Genomic DNA, 19,470 nt, shown 5'->3' on the forward strand with positions numbered 1-19,470 from the left:
AAGATCACATCGACCACAAGACGACATCTGTATCAATGATCTCCAGCTATTACTTTAAAAACACAAAACTGGGTACAGTAGATATTTTACACCAGGCTTAGCTTCAAAGGTGTGTGCTATGGCATAGATCCTGTTGTATCTATTTGATGATGCGAGCATGAGAGAGTCATTATCTGGTTAAAAGCTTCAAGGATCAATGTACTTGCTAATTAGGCAAGTCTTCTTTTCAACCATTTGTCCATTCCTAACGAGTAATTGATAAGACGTATTGTCATGATAGTCTTGTTCTCCAAACTCAAAACATGCCTCCGCGCATCAGTAGGTTGCTTACCCACGAAGACTTCACTATTCAAACTCCTCCGGGAAAGCAAGAAAGTGAGAGCTCTCAAAAGGCAACTGTCCAATACATTTTATTTTGTATAATCCAAGTTGTTCAGAGACATGATGTTATTGTCCTCGAACAGCAGAACTGACGTTTCGAAGTACAATCACGACTTCCTCAGAGCATATAAACAAAGCATGACCTAAAACTCTCCTAGGGAACACATTTTCTTTAATCAGCAGTCTGAAGTTCAGCGAGTTGTCTGTATGCAAACAGAATGTGTTGGTCTTGAATGCCTGTTGTCACAATAGAGTGGTGTCTCATAGATATTAGATTAGAGATTGTACAGGTGGAAGGCTTTAGAAAGAACAAAGATATGCAGGGGGGACAGTTTGCCATTTATCCCTCCTTGGGACATGGGGTTCAGATAGAGTACAGAGAGTCATTGAGTGCAGATGAATGAATCACTACTGCTTTTTGATTGCCATGTGCCATGGTGCTAATATTGTGACAAAGCAAAAACAAATGCGCCTGTGTTTCATTTTACCATTACCGTACCATAGCGCTTCCTTAGAAAAGGCCATGAGAATTAGCAGCAGGTTACTGTTATGCAATACTATGCAATGCAATTTTTTTTTACATAGAGTTCTTCATGCCATGACATCCCACAGCACTGTACAAAATAAAAATAAAAATCAATTTTGTTTTCAATTTAGACTTAAGAGAATTCAATGTTTCAACCTGCCTATTGTCAGAGTTCCACAAATGAGGACCTGTGGCAGGTTAGAGACTCTGCACACTTACACACATGTGTTTGGTAGCTGGTGGCCATCTTGGCTCAGGCATAGAGCAACAGCCAGGGGACAAGAGGGCTACCTTTGCACAGCCACACAGTTTAATTGTTAAATTGTTTAAATGTTATATCAATTATCAATTATCCCTGGCCACACCCTATAAAAAGATCAAAAGAAATGTTTGTTTGGTATGGGGACGTGTGGCAGGCTGGCTCGCAGTGGTGATGTGGATGACGTCACGGACCAGGAAGTAACTCAAACCAAAACAGTGGATGGGCGGTTGAAGCTGAGTGCTGGTGCACTCAGCGTATTTAATAAACAAAACAAAAACAAAAGATTTAACAAAACACCAAACAAAAGGGCACGAGGGCCGAACGAATAAACAAACAAGTAAGTTTCGTGCTGGATACTCCAGCACGTTTTAGCAATTGTTTTCTTCCTCTCTCTCTCTCCCGTTCTCCACTCTCGAACACTCCACACCCCGAGTGCAGAGTGCTGCTGGTTTATATACTCTGGCCGAGGGATTTAACTAGTTGGTAATTATCTTATTATCCCCCGGCCAGAGTCTGCACGCGTTTGGTAAGGATGCATGACTGTCAGCTAGTTAAATAATCAGTAGCTGATCAGCCATGCATCCTCACGAGGTTTTTAAATATAACAATAAAAGACGCGGCGCTTTTACCCGCGCCGCAAACAAAAATACAAATAATAATAAATAGGGGCGGGACACTCCGCCACACATGCCCCCCCTTGTGCGCAGCACACATGGCCTTTTCGGCCACCTCCCCCCTTAGTCCCCAAAGTCCCGGTTAGCAGTCCCGGCGCAGGAACAGGGGCAGCAGCGGACCACAGGTGGCGGCCACGGTGGGATGTCCTCCTCCCACCCAAACAGCCGTAGCGTTCCAATGGCCCGCGCACCGGCCGGCTCCTCTGGCCAAAAAAATTTTGGGGGTGGCCCCCTTCTTCATGGCCGGCCACCCTTTCTCCTGCAGCGAAATTGCTGCGGGGGAAGCTGGTCTCCTGACCTCCCCCCCCTTCTTCATGGCTGGCAGCTGCCCTTCATGGGGCTCCAGCCACAGTATTTCCTGCCGCGAAAGTGCGGCTGGGGGAGCTGGTCTCCTGACCTCCCCCCTCCTCTTCACGGCCAGCAGTTCCCCTCCGTGGGGCTCTGACCACATGATCTCCGGCCGCGAAAGTGCGGCTGGGGGAGCTGGTCTCCTGACCTCCCCCCCTTTCTTCATGGCCGGCAGCTCCCCTCCGTGGGGCTCCGACCACAGTGTAGTGACCCCAGGCGAAGCAGGATCCCTGGCGACCCCAGGCGACTGCAGCGGCAGCGGACCCTCGGGAGGTGAACTCGGGAGGGGAGCCCCTGGCCATGGAGGCGGCAGCGGGAGCTCCACTTCTCCCTCGTTCTCTGTAGCTGGTGGCTCTCCAGGTGATGCGGAGCAACAGGCAGCCCCAGGCGATGCGAAGCAGGCATCCCTGGGTGGTGCGAGGCAGGGCAGGAGCAGTCCTTCCCATGACGGTGGATGTGGAACCAGCAGGTATTCACCCTCTGCTGGTGGAGGTGGGAGGGGCAAGCAGTCCTCCCATGGCGGTTGAGGCAGAACCAGCAGGCATTCACCCTCTGCTGGTGGAGGTGGGAGGGGCAAGCAGTCCTCCCACGACGGTGGAGGCGGAACCAGCAGGCATTCACCCTCTGCTGGTGGAGGTGGGAGGGGCAAGCAGTCCTCCCACGGCGGCTGAGGCGGAACCAGCAGGTATTCACCCTCTGCTGGTGGAGGTGGGAGGGGCAAGCAGTCCTCCCATGGCGGTTGAGGCAGAACCAGCAGGCATTCACCCTCTGCTGGTGGAGGTGGGAGGGGCAAGCAGTCCTCCCACGACGGTGGAGGCGGAACCAGCAGGCATTCACCCTCTGCTGGTGGAGGTGGGAGGGGCAAGCAGTCCTCCCACGGCGGTTGAGGCAGAACCAGCAGGCATTCACCCTCTCCTGGTGGAGGTGGGAGGGGCAAGCAGTCCTCCCACGACGGTGGAGGCGGAACCAGCAGGCATTCACCCTCTGCTGGTGGAGGTGGGAGGGGCAAGCAGTCCTCCCACGACGGTTGAGGCAGAACCAGCAGGCATTCACCCTCTGCTGGTGGAGGTGGGAGGGGCAAGCAGTCCTCCCACGACGGTGGAGGCGGAACCAGCAGGCATTCACCCTCTGCTGGTGGAGGTGGGAGGGGCAAGCAGTCCTCCCACGGCGGTTGAGGCAGAACCAGCAGGCATTCACCCTCTGCTGGTGGAGGTGGGAGGGGCAAGCAGTCCTCCCACGACGGTGGAGGCGGAACCAGCAGGCATTCACCCTCTGCTGGTGGAGGTGGCGGAGGCAGAGGCAGCTCTTGCTGCTCTGCTCCTGGTGATGGTGGAGACAGAAGCAGCTCCTGCTGCTCTGCTCCTGGTGGTGGTGGAGACAGAGGCAGCTCCTGCTGCTCTGCTCCTGGTGGTGGTGGAGGCAGAGGCGATGGGGCGGATGCTGGCCACTCAGAGGGAGGCTGTGGCGGTGCTGGCTCCCTCTGCTGTGGCGGCTGGGCTGGTGTGTGCCGTGCTCCCTTCAGCAGCATAAATAGAGGCTGCTGGGGAACACCAGCATCCTGCCCTTCTCCCCCCCAGAAAAATTCAGGGGGTTGAGCCTGTAACTCTTCCCCTTCTGGCTCTTGGGACTGCAGCTTGGGTCCTAGGGCTGTGGAAGCCCCGACTTCCCTCTCTTCGGGCCGTGGACACACCGACTCCTCCCTTTTGGGCTGTGGACGCACCGACTCCTCCCTTTTGGGCTGTGGATGCACCGACTCCCCCCTCTTGGGCTTAGGACGTTCGGGCTCCTCCCACTCAGGCGCAGGACGTTCGGGCTCCTCCCACTCAGGCGCAGGACGTTCGGGCTCCTCCCGCTCAGGCGCAGGACGTGCGGGCTTCTTTGCCTTCTTAGCACCGCCCCTCCTTCCCTTCTTCGGGACCAGCAGTTCCACCTCCTGCCATGGAGGGGGTTGGTCGGGTGCTTTGTGCCCGACCTTGCCGACGGCAAAGCACCACTCCTCCCCTTTGAGGCAGGTGAGGCAGGTTTCCTGATCCACCTGCGGCGATGGTATGGCCTTCAGGTGGATCCACTCCTCCGCAGTCTCCACCTCACCTCGATCAAAGGCCTGCACAAAGAGGGGGTCTTCATATGGGCACACCTCAGGGAGGTGCCCATACTCCAGGCAGGCGAGGCACCATGTAGCCCCTCCTTCCTTCAACTCCCTCTGATGCGCATGCCACCTCTCCATATAGGCGTCCACTTCATCCATTTTTTTTTTTTTTTTTTTTTTTTTTCAAACACAAAAAACACTATTTGAAAAAACGAACACGAAAAAAACTTCCTTTGCTGTTCCTGGTCCGGCTGTTGGAGGCGTTGTTTGTCCCACGCAGGACACCATATGTGGCAGGCTGGCTCGCAGTGGTGATGTGGATGACGTCACGGACCAGGAAGTAACTCAAACCAAAACAGTGGATGGGCGGTTGAAGCTGAGTGCTGGTGCACTCAGCGTATTTAATAAACAAAACAAAAACAAAAGATTTAACAAAACACCAAACAAAAGGGCACGAGGGCCGAACGAATAAACAAACAAGTAAGTTTCGTGCTGGATACTCCAGCACGTTTTAGCAATTGTTTTCTTCCTCTCTCTCTCTCTCTCCCGTTCTCCACTCTCGAACACTCCACACCCCGAGTGCAGAGTGCTGCTGGTTTATATACTCTGGCCGAGGGATTTAACTAGTTGGTAATTATCTTATTATCCCCCGGCCAGAGTCTGCACGCGTTTGGTAAGGATGCATGACTGTCAGCTAGTTAAATAATCAGTAGCTGATCAGCCATGCATCCTCACGAGGTTTTTAAATATAACAATAAAAGACGCGGCGCTTTTACCCGCGCCGCAAACAAAAATACAAATAATAATAAATAGGGGCGGGACACTCCGCCACAGGACGGTTCAGTGCAGGTGATTGCTAGCCCTGAACAGAGAGAGTTAGTTTAAGAAAACACTGAGATAGCTGAAGCTTGGGTGCTGTTTTGGTTTGTATTAAATGATTTATTTTGTTCCTGTGCTTGTTTTGAATAATAAATGTGAGCCAAGGCACTGAACTGCAGTTTCCTGAGTCTGGGTACTATTTCAAGGGAGCAGATCAGCCTTGACCTTGAACTTTATCAAGTTGTAGTTGAAAAATCTACGTACTGTATTCCAAACTAAAGTATAAAAACCAATCAAAGAATCAATAGATCTTTAGCATAAGACATGGGAGGTGGTGGTAATGCTGCTAATGATAATACAAGGTAAGAAAATGAATTATAAAACCTTGGTAAGTTCTCGTTTTCTGGTATCATGAAACAGAAAGCAAGGAAAGTTTCATCTGTCAAAGTTAATCTAGCACATATAATTTCTTGTTGTGCGAAGCTTTGCTATGCTGGTGGCAGGAGAGCGGAGTGTAATGGTCTTTACATTCAATAAATCATTCAGCTGGGAGGCTGGGATATCGATTGGAGTGCAGCTAGCATGTTTAATTTCTCTTCCTCATTTGTGAAGAAAGCCCTTGTTTTTGTTTTGAAAATAAAATCCATGTGCATTTGGATTGGCAGAACCATTAAAACATCAGTTTGCATTACTCTGTGGCTCACTTCACAGCCGGTTCAGGCTCGTCTCAACTGGATAATAATATATTACCCAGAATGGATTTCCTGTTAGTTCATGTTCTGACAGTGTTATGACAGACAGAATGGATGGGTTCTTGGATGGCCATGATGAACTCCATGTTGATCCTGGCTACTGTTTAAACACCCTTTAACACACGCTCTGATGTCTTTACTGAGTTCACTATTTCACACACTGTAGAACTCTAATACCTGCTCTATAGTGATACTTGAAGGTGAAGGAGGCTGTATGGTCCAGTGGTTAAAGAAAAAGGGTTTGTAACCAGGAGGTCCGCGGTTCAAATCCCGGCACAGCCACTGACTCATTGTGTGACCCTGAGCAAAATTTCAAGTCGTAAAGACGAAATCTTCAGTTTCAAATTCATAGCTCATTCATTTTCTAGAGCTCTTCGGATCCTACCCATATGGCCATGTATGCAAGTAATGCCTCCATGATGCCAGATAAATTTCAGCTCAGAAAAATTGTTTTAACTTTAAATAGTGTGCCTATCAGTGTTTAAAGCCTGGTTTCCAAACAAACTAATTATCGCTCACTTTAAGGTGCACACTACGATTATTGCCCTTTAGTAAATACGGTGTGAATAAAGCTAATCTCATTATTCAGAGCAGGGTGCCTCATTTAAATACATCATCATGCATTACCATACAAATCACATAGTCATTCTGATTACGATAATGTGGCACAGTGTGTGTCATAAAATGCCCACTATTTTCTGCGATAATGAATACAATTGCAATAGTAAATACGGAATGTGTATACAAATTGTAATTATGGTGCACCATAATGTTTAGTGACCTTTAGCAAATGATGCCCATTGTGTCTGATATTCAAGGCAGCGGCAATGCAAATGAAACAAGGGATAGATTTCACAGATAGGTAACATCTGTACGGTTGGAGTCCGAAATGCAAATTGCACTGTTCTGGGAGATAAATATAATTCAAACCAATTTCATTTTTTGTTTGGAGTAGTCATCACAACCGGTACCACACTATATTTGTGATACTCTCACAATTCATATTAAATCAAAAATCAATAATAAACTCAGGAGGGGATGGGGGGGGAGTCGTGCAGAAATGGCTGTAAATATTAGTGTTACTTTGATACACTCTTACTTTCTTTATTTTGAAATCATAACCTGCATGATACTGTACAATACACTGCTTGTAGTAATTCAATTTCTACAGCAGCTTTCAGCATTTCATTACAATAGCATGTTTCTGATTATATATCAGGTTGTAATACCTGGGGTAAGAATTAATGACTTGTACTGTTGCCAAAATATGATTAGATTAATAAAACGTTTTTTTTTGCTATGCCAAAAGAGATGGCTTACATTCACATTGCAGACAGTCAAGTGTTCATATGATTCAACTCAGTTGGCTCTCGTTAGTCTCGCTCTGATTTCTCCCCTTGTATAATGATTTAACATGAGTCATAATGCCTTTTATCATACTTGACTTCTATTCTTGCTAGCCTTGTTAAGCACGAAAACAGGGCTTTCTTAATCACAGACTCGTCAAGCATCAGATGCCCTTTATGCTTGTCCATCAGAGAAGCTCTTTTCTCATTCTAGTCTCTTCCTTCCCATCAAGGAAGATTGAGTCTCGCAGGAGGAAAACATGTGATAATCATTTGCAGTGCTTGTGCGGGATAATTATGTTATTTGTTAGCAACTGCAAAAAAACCAGTTTAGATTCTGATTTCCCCCACAAGAATGTTGGAAAGTAATCAAAAACTGTAATGTCGTGCAGTATATAAAAAGCTAAAAATGATTTCAGGGTATCTACATAAAACTCAACAATAGCAAAAAATTAACACCTAAAATGAAATCACACAGAAAAACAGCCCTACTTATAGTCAATAGAAAAACAAGCTTTTCTGTGGATTGAGATGGTGCAGTGGACTCATGCACTAGCATTCTGTATCATTTTTCCTCGGGGTACTGAGTTCAAATCCATCTGATCCCTTCCTGTATTTCCAAAGAGTTGGTTAATTTACAAGCAACACTTTTCTCCAGAAGTCTATTTTTTCAGTCCTCATTCTATTATTGATCGCACACAATACAAATATTTAAAAGACACTTCTTCAGAAAAGTGCGGTTTTCCTCTCCTTTTCTCAGGCAGCAACACCCTATTCAAAGCACACTTCTGGAGTTGAGAATGGTGGATCTTATTGCACAATTACATAGTTTCATGCCACTAAAGAGAGGCGGGATTATCAAACCCAAACCTATTACACGGTAGGTCTAGGAGGTAAATACCAGGCATATCAGAGTAAATGCTATGAGTGTTAATACTTATCATATATATAATAACAATGCTGACGACCATAGGAAAAGCTGTTTTTTATATTGTGTCCCCTGTCAAGCTGTGGAATTTGAAGCTGCGCAGCAGAAATAATTCTACTTCTAGCGGGGTTGACTTTTTGTTTCTTAGTGTAGAAACAGTAAAAGTTGGATGTTTCCCTTGCCATTCCATTAAGGTAAGCTTTCATAACCTCTACTACTGTACTACCTCCACTTTTAACTCCTTATTACTGATGAAACAAAATGAGAGACAATCCTAAATAGGCAAAGTTAGCACTGCTGTTCAGGCGTCAACATGCCTTAGCATTACCAGCAAGCACAAGAGTTGATGACCAAAGTAGACAAATAACCTTGATTTATTTTCTTTGCGTGAGCTCTATTAACACTGTCCTTTTCTTTCTGCATATGTGGACCCGGAAGGAGACCAAGGGGATTGAGAAAGGGGTCTCAAGATTCGGGGAAGGGAAAAGGAAGATTATCATGGAAAGCTACCCGTTTAGAGGAAGGACAGCCGTTATGATCAAGGACAGGTGGAAATGATTTGATTCTTGCCTGCATGATTGCTGTGTTAATGGAAGCCATATATAATTATATTTCTGCCACAATACTCATTGATTCCTACTAAGTATCTAATTATAGCAGAAGCAGAGGTGAGCGGTTCCTTCTGGTCTTTTTAGTAGTACTCTTTTATATATATAAGGAGTCTTTGGACTTCATAAAGATGTTATCTAAATGCCTCTGGTATTCAAATACAGATCTGTAAGAGACACCTGGGGTCAATCCAACAAAGAGCCTCATCTAGAAAACACCAGTGGAGCCTTTAAATCCATGAGCTTGTACTAGGCAGGTGGTAACACTAACACTCTCATTATAACCTAAAGTAAGATCCATGAACAAACAAAGCCCCGTGTTTTTTATTGTCAAGTGTAATGGCACTGGCACATGTCTAAGAACACGATCAGATCTCATGTGGATCTCTACAGGGATACAACAGCCTGCAGTGTTTTGTTCTGTTGTTTTGTATATTCGATGTGGAAAAAGACTTTTAGTCGAAATGTTTGTCATTGAATTTATGAAGTTTCTTTTAGTATTTATATCAACAGATAACACTTAACACCATATTATAACAAACTGAGACAAAACAAATTCATGCTGTTGCAATGATCTTAATCACTTTTTTTATTTTGGTCATCTTTTACATTGAATCACAGGTGCCATTCTTTAAAGACTGCGGTCTGAGAGATAAGAAGTGCTGCAGATATTATAACTCTTATATATTTCTATACAGTCCTCTTGTAACATGATAACAAGCAATTAAAAAAAATCATTAAAGTGTGACAAATGTGCCATGTCTGCTCCTTCTAGCTAAGCTGCCCTTTAGCTCCTTAACCTGGCAGAAGATTATAATAAAGATTTTTTTTAAAAAAATCATTTTATTTTAATTACTGTGACATTATGCTAGCCGCTTCAGTGTAAAAGGGTTATGTGACAAAAAGAGCTTTATACATCATATCTGACATTCAAGTTTACAGCCCACGCAGTACAATTTGCTGGTGATTACTATTTCTCCTTGTGAGTCAAAGCAAATTCCATATTCTCACTGAGTAGATTAGTTAATGATTTAGTTTCAATGCAAATGATTGTTCACCCACCCCGTCCACTTTCTGTGATTTAATTGTGACACAGAGACTTGGTTATTTATCATTTAATGAATAGAAGAACATTGAAGCTGGTCTATTTGTCTGGTCCTAAATGCTGAAGGAGCAGCTACGCTTTGAATAGCATCTGTAATATTATAATATTATAAATTGTAAATAGCCAAGTCCTGCTATTTTACAGCAGAGAATGGAAGGGTGAAAAATCCTGAAGGTGTAGACCTGAACTCGAACCTGGGTCACCAGGGCTCCAGAACACCCCCACTTTTCTAAAAGAGCCAGGCTCCTTTAGTGGAGCAGTAGGACATGCTTTTATACCAGGTGACAGACAGGGGGCACCATGACAATCACCAAATCTACCAGCAGTGACAGATTCAATTCCTCTCAACAAACTGCTGCATTTTTTCTTGTGTCTCACATACTTACACTTGACAAAGAGACCCATGTGGTTTGCATACATTCTATACACCATATACATTATCATTGCCTTGCTAATATTTAATATTGGTCTTCGCTGTAAAGAGGGATACTGCAAGCCTCCCACACTCTCATATGACACAATCATTTACATTTAGTTCTTCCATGTGCTGTTCCTGTAGCTCTATCTGTCGGAGAAACTCTCTCATTTGCATGCACAAAGGGATTGTGAGATTAAACTCCATCACATGCTCAATAAATCACACACAGTCAGATTAAAAGACTGAGGCCTTTCTTGAGCTGACGCTTGATATAGCAGGGATCGAGATTGATGAGCTGGAAAAAAAGCTGCTTATGACAGTATCCCGTAAAAGTCACAAAGCCTAATCACAATTCCACCACATACTTTTCAACGACTAAAGAAATTGAATATACCTGTTGCAAGTCAGTTTAGCCACATTGTGCCAGATCAACAATGTGACAGACAGTAATATATTACCAAGATTCTGATATTATCAGAGTTAAAAGAATGTCCTGAACATATTCCATCACAATTCCATTAAAATATATAAGAACACCAGTGTGGCATACATATGGATGGCTGGACAGAAAAATAGGTTGGCTCAGTATACTCCCTAAATTCTGATACTTCATTTTTCATTTTATATTCCCCCCCATAAAAAATAATCACTCTTGCCAGCAAAACAAAATCATGTTGTTCATGGTTTGACTTCATGGATAATCTATCCTGAATTTATGTTAAATTTCACTACTTTGGTCTCTAAATTTGGATCGCATCCTTCAGATCCAATCTTCTGAAGCAGGGAGTGCCATGCTGCACCATGTAGTCCTTTATTCAAGTCAGTGTATCTGCCTGTTATCAATACCTCACTTATACAATATAAATAAGAATGTATATGACATCCCAGCTTGTTAAATATGTTAAATCAATACATTACAAAGTAGTTTATGTGGTAAAGCCATATTTAAACACAGCAAAGTGCAGTGAAGCACAGTGAAAGCATAGTTAAGCATTGTAAATCCCATAGATGTATGGTAAAGCAGATTAAAAATAAATATGGCAAACCATTGTAAACTATGGTAAATGCATGGAATAACAATAGAAAAAGCATAGGAAAACTGCAAAATTACCATGCAAATTTACTTTTAAATTTAACTTATATAAAGGATGTTTTGCTCCTACTGATATCATCACTAGACTAGGTTCTTAGCAATGTGCTGAGTTACTGGCATCTCTATGGACATATTGACCAGTATGTACATAGTTCTATCTTCCATAGTGTTAGGCTAGTCACAATGATCTAGGTAAGCAGTTTTGATTGATTTTCTTTTTATTACAGGCTCTTCAGCCAATAAAAGGTCTCTTCATCGGGTGAAAGTGGAAAGAAAAAAAAGACTCTGAGGATAATTGTGTTGGAGGATTACACTGGAGGATAACTGAGTTGTACTGAGAAGACGCTGAAGAGACAAAGTGTAGCACTCAGTATCATGCTCTATGTGATCTTATATTGATAAACCTATGGGAGAAACATTGCATATGGCACTGTAGCACAGTATTGATTGGCCATTGACAGTATCCAGGACATGAACAAAGCCAGACCTACACAGACTATCGTATGTTATGTTTATTTCTGAATTTATGTGCGGCCTGATGTCAGGAGAATGCTGGAACAGTTTGGGGGCTAAATTCTTTTTAAAAGATAACCAACACTATACTATGGATGCTTCACCATGATGCAATCTTTCCTCTCTTAATCATCCTGGAAGATAATATTGTAATATGAATGAAGAGGCATATTGAAGAGATTCATTATAACCATTTTAAATCCCTGCAGTAGAGTACACGGGCAGCAGTGTGGAGTAGTGGTTAGGGCTCTGGACTCCAGACCGGAGGGTCATGGGTTCAATCCCCAGTGGGGGACACTGCTGCTGTACCCTTGAGCAAGGTACTTTACCTAGATTGCTCCAGTAAAAACCCAACTGTATAAATGGGTAATTGTATGTAAAAAATAATGTGTAAAAAAATAATGTGATATCTTGTAACAATTGTAAGTCGCCCTGGATAAGGGCGTCTGCTAAGAAATAAATAATAATAATAACATTAGCCATAAGTTCAATTAGTGCTTTTGTAACAGGGGGTCGTATCAAATAACCAGTATTTAGAGTTATATTTGTTTTCCTAGCCTTCACAATCTAATAATGCTTGTGTATAGATGTCATCTTATTAAAAATAAATAAAAAAGCCAGCACTTTGTGTAATAATCATTCAGAGTATAATCTTCATTTTTGAGATTTATATAAATTTGTCAAAGGAGAGTGCTTCTCATTTAAACAGAACTCCTGAGCAGACAAACTGTACAAGCTGAAATCTCTTACAACATCTAGCCTCTACACAGTGCTAATTGTCACGTAAGCAGGTTCTCTCACTATAAAAAAATAACATTTTGTGGCATGCATTTGGGTACCCTTTGGGAACAATAGCCCCAGGGAAATGATCAGGCCAGTTCCAGGAATCTGCCCAGATGTACCCCACAACAGCTGCCTTCTCCCATAATGCTCAAAAGAGTCATCCCCTTTGGCAAGTCAGCAGCAAGTTTCCTAATTATTTCTAAAAATTACTGCTTGCTTCTTATTTTCAGAGAAATTTATTCAAGTGTCTTTTGGAATTCTATAAAAGTGGTTTTCAACCCCGATCCTGGGGACCTGTGTCTTCTAGTTTTCATTCCAACTGAGCTCTCAATTACTTAACTAGAAGAATCCGACCCTTCCTCACCAACTACGCCACCCAGCTCCTGGTCCAAGCCTTGGTACTCTCCCGCCTAGACTACTGCAACTCCCTCCTGGCTGGCCTCCCTGCGTCCGCCACCCGTCCGCTCCAGCTCATCCAGAACTCTGCTGCCCGCCTGGTGTTCTCTCTGCCTCGCTTCTCCCACGTAACTCCACTACTCCGCTCACTCCACTGGCTACCGATCACCGCTCGCATCCAGTTCAAGACTCTTGTACTAGCCTACAGATGCCTTGACCAGACTGCACCCAGCTACCTCCAGACCCTCATCTCTCCCTACACCCCCACTCGACCTCTCCGCTCCGCCTGCACTAGAAGGCTGGCTCTACCTCCTCTACGCTCCCCTGCCTCCAGAGCCCGCTCCTTCTCCACCCTCGTTCCGCAGTGGTGGAATGACCTACCTACAGATGTCAGGACTGCCCAGTCCCTGACCACATTCCGGCGCCTCCTTAAGACTCACCTCTTCAGACAGCACCCCTGGGACACTATCACCCTTCCTTAAATGCGCTTTATTTGCTCTTATCTGCCCCCTATTTTACTGCATTTAATCCTGTACTTCAGAGTACTGTAATCTGCCAAGTGTTTAATCTGTAGTATTTGGTATTTAATCATACCTTGATATAACTATCACTGTCACTGTTATCTGCTGTATTATTGAATTGTATTTTGTCACACTTGTACTTGCGTGAACTATAGTCATTGTATTTATCTTGCTCTTATTGTATTACTTGTACTGTAACACTTGAAATGTATTTGCTTACAATTGTAAGTCGCCCTGGATAAGGGTGTGTGCTAAGAAATAAATAATAATAATAATAAAATAATAACTAAACCCTTAAATTGAATTCATAATTAGCTTAATTAGACCTTTAATTGTTGTCAGCTCTTAAACAGTTCGAGATTTCAATTTAACTATAAAATGTTAAATAACTTGAAATTTGCAAATTTTTAGAAACTGAGAACAATTAAAAGTCTAATGAAGCTATTATTAGTTCAATTAAGAGCATAGTTAAGTAATTAAGAACTCAGTTGGAATGAAAACCAGAAGAAACGGGTCCTTGAGGACCGGGGTTGAAAACCACTGCTATAAAACATAGAAATAGTTTTGAAATCTAAATGTCACACACTGATTTAGTTACAAAACTCAACATTACATTGTTTATGACACACAACAAAAGCAAGGTGGTGTTCTAATACATTTTCAAATTACAATCTATATATATATATATAGTAATTGTAAAGTAGCTTCCCTGCTCTGGCTCGTTTGCCCCTTCAATTATCAAACCCAGAACTGCACATTTCCAGCACTTTTGTGCACTTTTATTAAACCCAAACCAAAACAAAAGCCTCTCTCCACTTGGAGACGTAGACTGAACATACGTTTCCTTAACTAAAGGGTTGGGCCGGCTAAGCAGTGGCTAAGATCTGGAACACCTGTTAATCTTGACTAATTAAGCCAATAATTGGTTCAATTAAGTAACTGAGAGATTGGTTGAAACGAAAACCAGCAGCCACAGTAGCCCTCTGTTCTAGATTAACCCAATGTCCTTCTGCAATACGATCATTGAATAAAGAAAATGTGGCGGTCAGATACAGCGATTTATGGGTCTGGCGTGTTCATCTGATTTAGAAATCAAAATATCAATCATACACTGATTTAGAAATCAAAATATCAATCATACACGATCTTCATTGACCAGGACACTTTACAATGCGTGATGGTACTTCAAAGTAGCACACATATAAATCATAATGAAGTATCATCTCTTAAACATGACAAACTACATCCATCGGTACAGCCATGCTATTGTAAACTGAAACTTGCAGAGCACGTTCAAATCACAGCTGAGAACACAAATGTAGAAGAAACGTAATAAACGAGTTAAAGCATGCATGGGTTTTGTAAATGGGAAAATATATTTATAAAGCAGCGACATTTATAAAGATAAGTTTAGAAGAAGACATTCTGAAACGTTACCAGCTACAATTAAAATGCACAAATCACACGGCTTTGCAACCTAGTTATGTGCTGTCCATTTGAAACCCCTGAGCGCTCGCTCTCGCTCTCGCTCTCTCTCTCTCTCTCTCTCTCTCTCAAATTCAAATTCAAATTGGCTTTATTGGCATGACAATAAAAATAATTGTGTTGCCAAAGCACATACATGGCATAACCAACTCAAATATACAGACAAAGAATTTTTCTTAATACTAACAGTATCCCTCCTCCCTCTATATTAGAATAAAAGCCAAACAGCAACAGTGTAAACTCAAATTTATTATAAGTAGTTTACAAAAATACATGTACCGTACATCATGCAGTATAGACAGCTTTATTCAGTCGAATATCGTTTCACACACAGTGACAGCGGAGACACTCTTGTTTTTAGTGAGATGCTCGTTAAAGGCAAAGTCTCTCCAGCCGCAGATCTCCTGGTGTGAATTCTCATTTGAAGCCCTGTAAGACAACAACCTCGGGACAGAGTTGATGGGTGGGGTCTGGGCCAATGGCAAGCTAAACACGGAAGAGAACATTTTCCTGTAGCTCTTTCTGAACTTCTTGGCGGATCTGTATAAGTTCCCCATAAAGCAGTAGCACACAGGATTGAGCGCAGAATTCGTTAGCCCCAGCCACTGTGCAAAGGGTCTCGCTTGCAGAATCGATTCGTGCTGAACATGATCGAGGTCCTCTTCCTCAGCACAGGCATTGGGCATATTAAAATCGATCCAAATGTCCACCACGTACAGAGGCAACCAGGAGAGCGTAAACAGAATTACCAAAGCCACCACCATCTTCGCTATTTTCTTGCGCACTTTCAGCCGCGACCCGGACGCTGCTAAATTGCACGTGTAATCTTTAAACTTGTCCTCGGTGCTCCACAGCTTGCGCCCAGTGAGAAAGCAAATGACGAGGTTGAAAAGAACGGGAAAGCCGTACAGGGAGCAGAAGAGCAGAAAGTTATAAGCTTGCCTGAGTTTGACATGGGGCCAGGTTTCCATGCACACCGTTATTACCTGCTGTCCGTCCAGCAGAACGAGGTTCTTGGTTTTGTTCATGAAGATCAGCGGCATGCAAAGCCACGAGGACAAAACCCAGACCACGCAAATCATCCAAAAGATCTTCCTCCACGTAAAGAAGGACCTGGCGTTCAGAGGATTGTGAACGCTGTAGTACCTGTTCAAGCTGATGACTGCGAGGCTAAGGACACTGGCAGAGACAGACACCGCTTGGACAAAGGGGACAGCCCTACACAAAAAGTCCCCAAAGATCCACGCATTGTAGACCTGGTGTCCGAGGTTAACAGGCATGCAGATGCACACCACCATCATGTCACAGACGGCTAGGTTAATTAGGAGGCTTCTGGTGGCAGAGGCTCCCGCTAGCTGGTTCCTTCTCTTGCGCGTGAGGACCCTCAGTGCCATAATGTTGCTCACCAGCCCGATAATAAAGGACAGCGAGTACATGATCACCAATATGATGGTGCTGGGCTCACGTCCCGAAAAAAGCACATTGTCCGTGAAAGGAATCGAGTGCCGAAAACTAAAATTGTTGAAAAAGGAAAGGTTCTCAGGAAACAAGTGTCCAAATCGGAGGTAGAATTCTGTAAAATTCATAGCGTCACTTTTTTCTCATACTGTATTGTAATCTAACTAAGGCAGCAATCAGAGCTACAACCTGTTTCTTTTTTTAAAAGTATTCACAACGAATCTATTTAAAAGAAGCTAGGCATATTAATTTAAATATGAAAAAATCTCTATAAAACGCGTTTTCTAAGAATTACCGATTTAAAACAAATGTAAAATAAAGTTTGTCAGGATACATACAGATTTATAAATCCTTTAGATTCCTCCCCAGTGATTTAAAACGCCTCTTCATAAGGATAGCCAGTGTTGCTGTGCAACTTCCACGTCTCCTGCTTTTGATGAAAGCTGCAGAGTGCTGGTGGTCTCTCACAGTTGTGGCTGAAACTCAGACACACAGACAACTTCATATAAAATCAAACAGGATTTCGTTTTGAACCGGTAGGTGGCAAAAGAGAGCGACAGCTGGAATGCCCCTGGGAGAGGCGACGATTTGCACTCAAAGTAACTAGACTGCGAAAGAGGCACAATAAATAGGAATAGTAAATACTGGGGATAGTATAACGCTACTAGGAATAGTATAACGCTACAGAGCAGCCATTTACTCCGTGCTGGTCCGAGTCGTCCATCCTCTTTGCGGTACTTTTTCTAGTTAGAACCCTACTTAACTCGTGTTGTGCCAGAAACCATGCTGCACGTGAATTATGTCACTTCATTTTTAGAACTATCATCAAACTATTGCCAGAATAATCTCTAAGCAAAATATTTTTATAAGTTTACAATTAATAACTGGACAAAGTTATGGCATATCTTTACATATTATCTCTACCTGTCTGTCTGCTATTTCCTCCTGGATGCACTCGCATCATCTCAAACTCAACCTCTCTAAATCTGACCTCCTTTTCTTTCCCTCCTCCTCCCCCTCCTCTGATCTCTCTATCTCTGTTCCTCTGGAATCTACCACACTCTCTCCCTCTTCCTCCGCTAAGAACCTCGGAGTCACCCTGGACCCTGCCTCTCTTATTCCCAGCACATCTCCACTCTGGCACGCACTTGCCGATTCTTCCTGAGCAACATCCGAAGAATCCGACCCTTCCTCACCAACCACGCTACCCAGCTCCTGGTCCAGGCCCTGGTACTCTCCCGCCTAGACTATTGCAACTCCCTCCTGGCTGGCCTCCCTGCGTCCGCCACCCGTCCGCTCCAGCTCATCCAGAACTCTGCTGCCCGCCTGGTGTTCTCTCTGCCTCGCTTCGCCCACGCTACTCCACTACTCTGCTCGCTCCACTGGCTCCTGATCACCGCTCGCATCCAGTTCAAGACTCTTGTACTAGCCTACAGATGCCTTGACCAGACTGCACCCAGCTACCTCCAGACCCTCATCTCTCCCTACACCCCCACTCGACCTCTCCGCTCCGCCTGCACTAGAAGACTGGCTCTACCTCTGCTACGCTCCCCTGCCTCCAGAGCCCGCTCCTTCTCCACCCTTGCTCCACAGTGGTGGACTGCCCAGTCCCTGACCACATTCCGGCGCCTCCTTAAGACCCACCTCTTCAAACAGCACCTGTAGAACTCCTCTGTTTGTATCCTGGGACACTATCACCCTTCATTTAAATGTGCTTTATTTTGCTCTTATCTGCCCCCTATTTTACTGCATTTAATCCTGTACTTCAGAATACTGTAACCTGTGTTTAACCTGTAGTATTTTGTATTTAATCATATCCTGATGTAACTATCACTATTTAATCATATCCTGATGTAACTATCACTATTATCTGCTGTATTATTGAATTGTGGTTTGTCACACTTGTACTTTGCTTGAACAAAAGTTATTGTATTTCTTGCTCTTATTGTATTACTTGTATTGTAACACTTGAAATGTATTTGCTTACGATTGTAAGTCGCCCTGGATAAGGGCGTCTGCTAAGAAATAAATAATAATAATAATAATAATAATAATAATAATAATACTATCTTCTGCTGATACACCCTCTGCGTTAGAATACTAATGAGCTGTCCTCGAGCGGTGGTGCTGAACTTCAACACCCGATGAAATGGAACGGAAGTCTAACAGTTTAAGCTGTCCATTACACTAATATAACGTAATCGAAATTATGAGTTGCACTTAATATTTCAATATCCTGATAATTTTTTTATATCAACTTTCTGAACTAACATGCAGATGAACTTTCTCCCAGAACTACTACTTTATGATTTCCGGCAGTACAGCACTGGGTATTTGTGATGGATTTAGATTTCAGCATTTGCACCAAGTATCTCACTTTACCAATACATCTGGGTTGCAAAGCAGTTCCCACAGTTTAGATTCTTATGGAATACAGCAATATCCAGCAGACTGTTTGCTAGTTTTAATTCCATAAATTAATACAATTCCAAAAGAGAGTCTACATGTGTTTTTTTTTTTTTTTTAATTAATAATATTTTTTAAGGACTCCACCATCTTGTGAAACACCATCTTCAGAACAGCCTCAAATCCTGGCAGATACTGGCCTTGCTATAGTCTATGGATATCCCGCTTCAGTCACCGTGTGAATTGTACCACGTTAAGTTTCCTATCTGTGTGCCCATTTTCTAATGCATACTTTTTTATTATTTATTTTTAAAGTTTTGTCAGGGAAACTTCTCAAACTCCATGGAGTTCACACACACACAGAGGTTTACCTACCATTTCAGTTCTTGGCTCTTTAACAGTATAGATCAATACAACAAAGCCAGTGCATGTAGCTAGTTTCTAAAGATTTATCAGATCTTAACAGGAACCTTTAAGAACGACATCAGCAATAGCCATCAATAGAATATGCAGCTGTAACTTGCATCCACCATGGACTGATTTAAATTAGAACACAGCC

At 43.3% G+C, this 19,470-nt stretch overlaps 1 protein-coding gene across 1 annotated transcript; it reads right to left on the reverse strand.

Annotated features, from left to right (window-relative positions):
• Positions 1-15,096: 15,096 nt before the first annotated feature.
• LOC117423610 (gastrin/cholecystokinin type B receptor-like) lies at positions 15,097-17,053 on the reverse strand. Its single transcript, XM_034039671.3, has one exon. The coding sequence runs from the start codon at positions 16,631-16,633 to the stop codon at positions 15,356-15,358; it is 1,278 nt and encodes a 425-aa protein (XP_033895562.3). The 5' UTR covers positions 16,634-17,053; the 3' UTR covers positions 15,097-15,355.
• Positions 17,054-19,470: the final 2,417 nt, after the last annotated feature.

This window comes from Acipenser ruthenus, chromosome 17, assembly GCF_902713425.1.
Source record: "Acipenser ruthenus chromosome 17, fAciRut3.2 maternal haplotype, whole genome shotgun sequence".
Classification (NCBI taxonomy): domain Eukaryota; kingdom Metazoa; phylum Chordata; class Actinopteri; order Acipenseriformes; family Acipenseridae; genus Acipenser; species Acipenser ruthenus.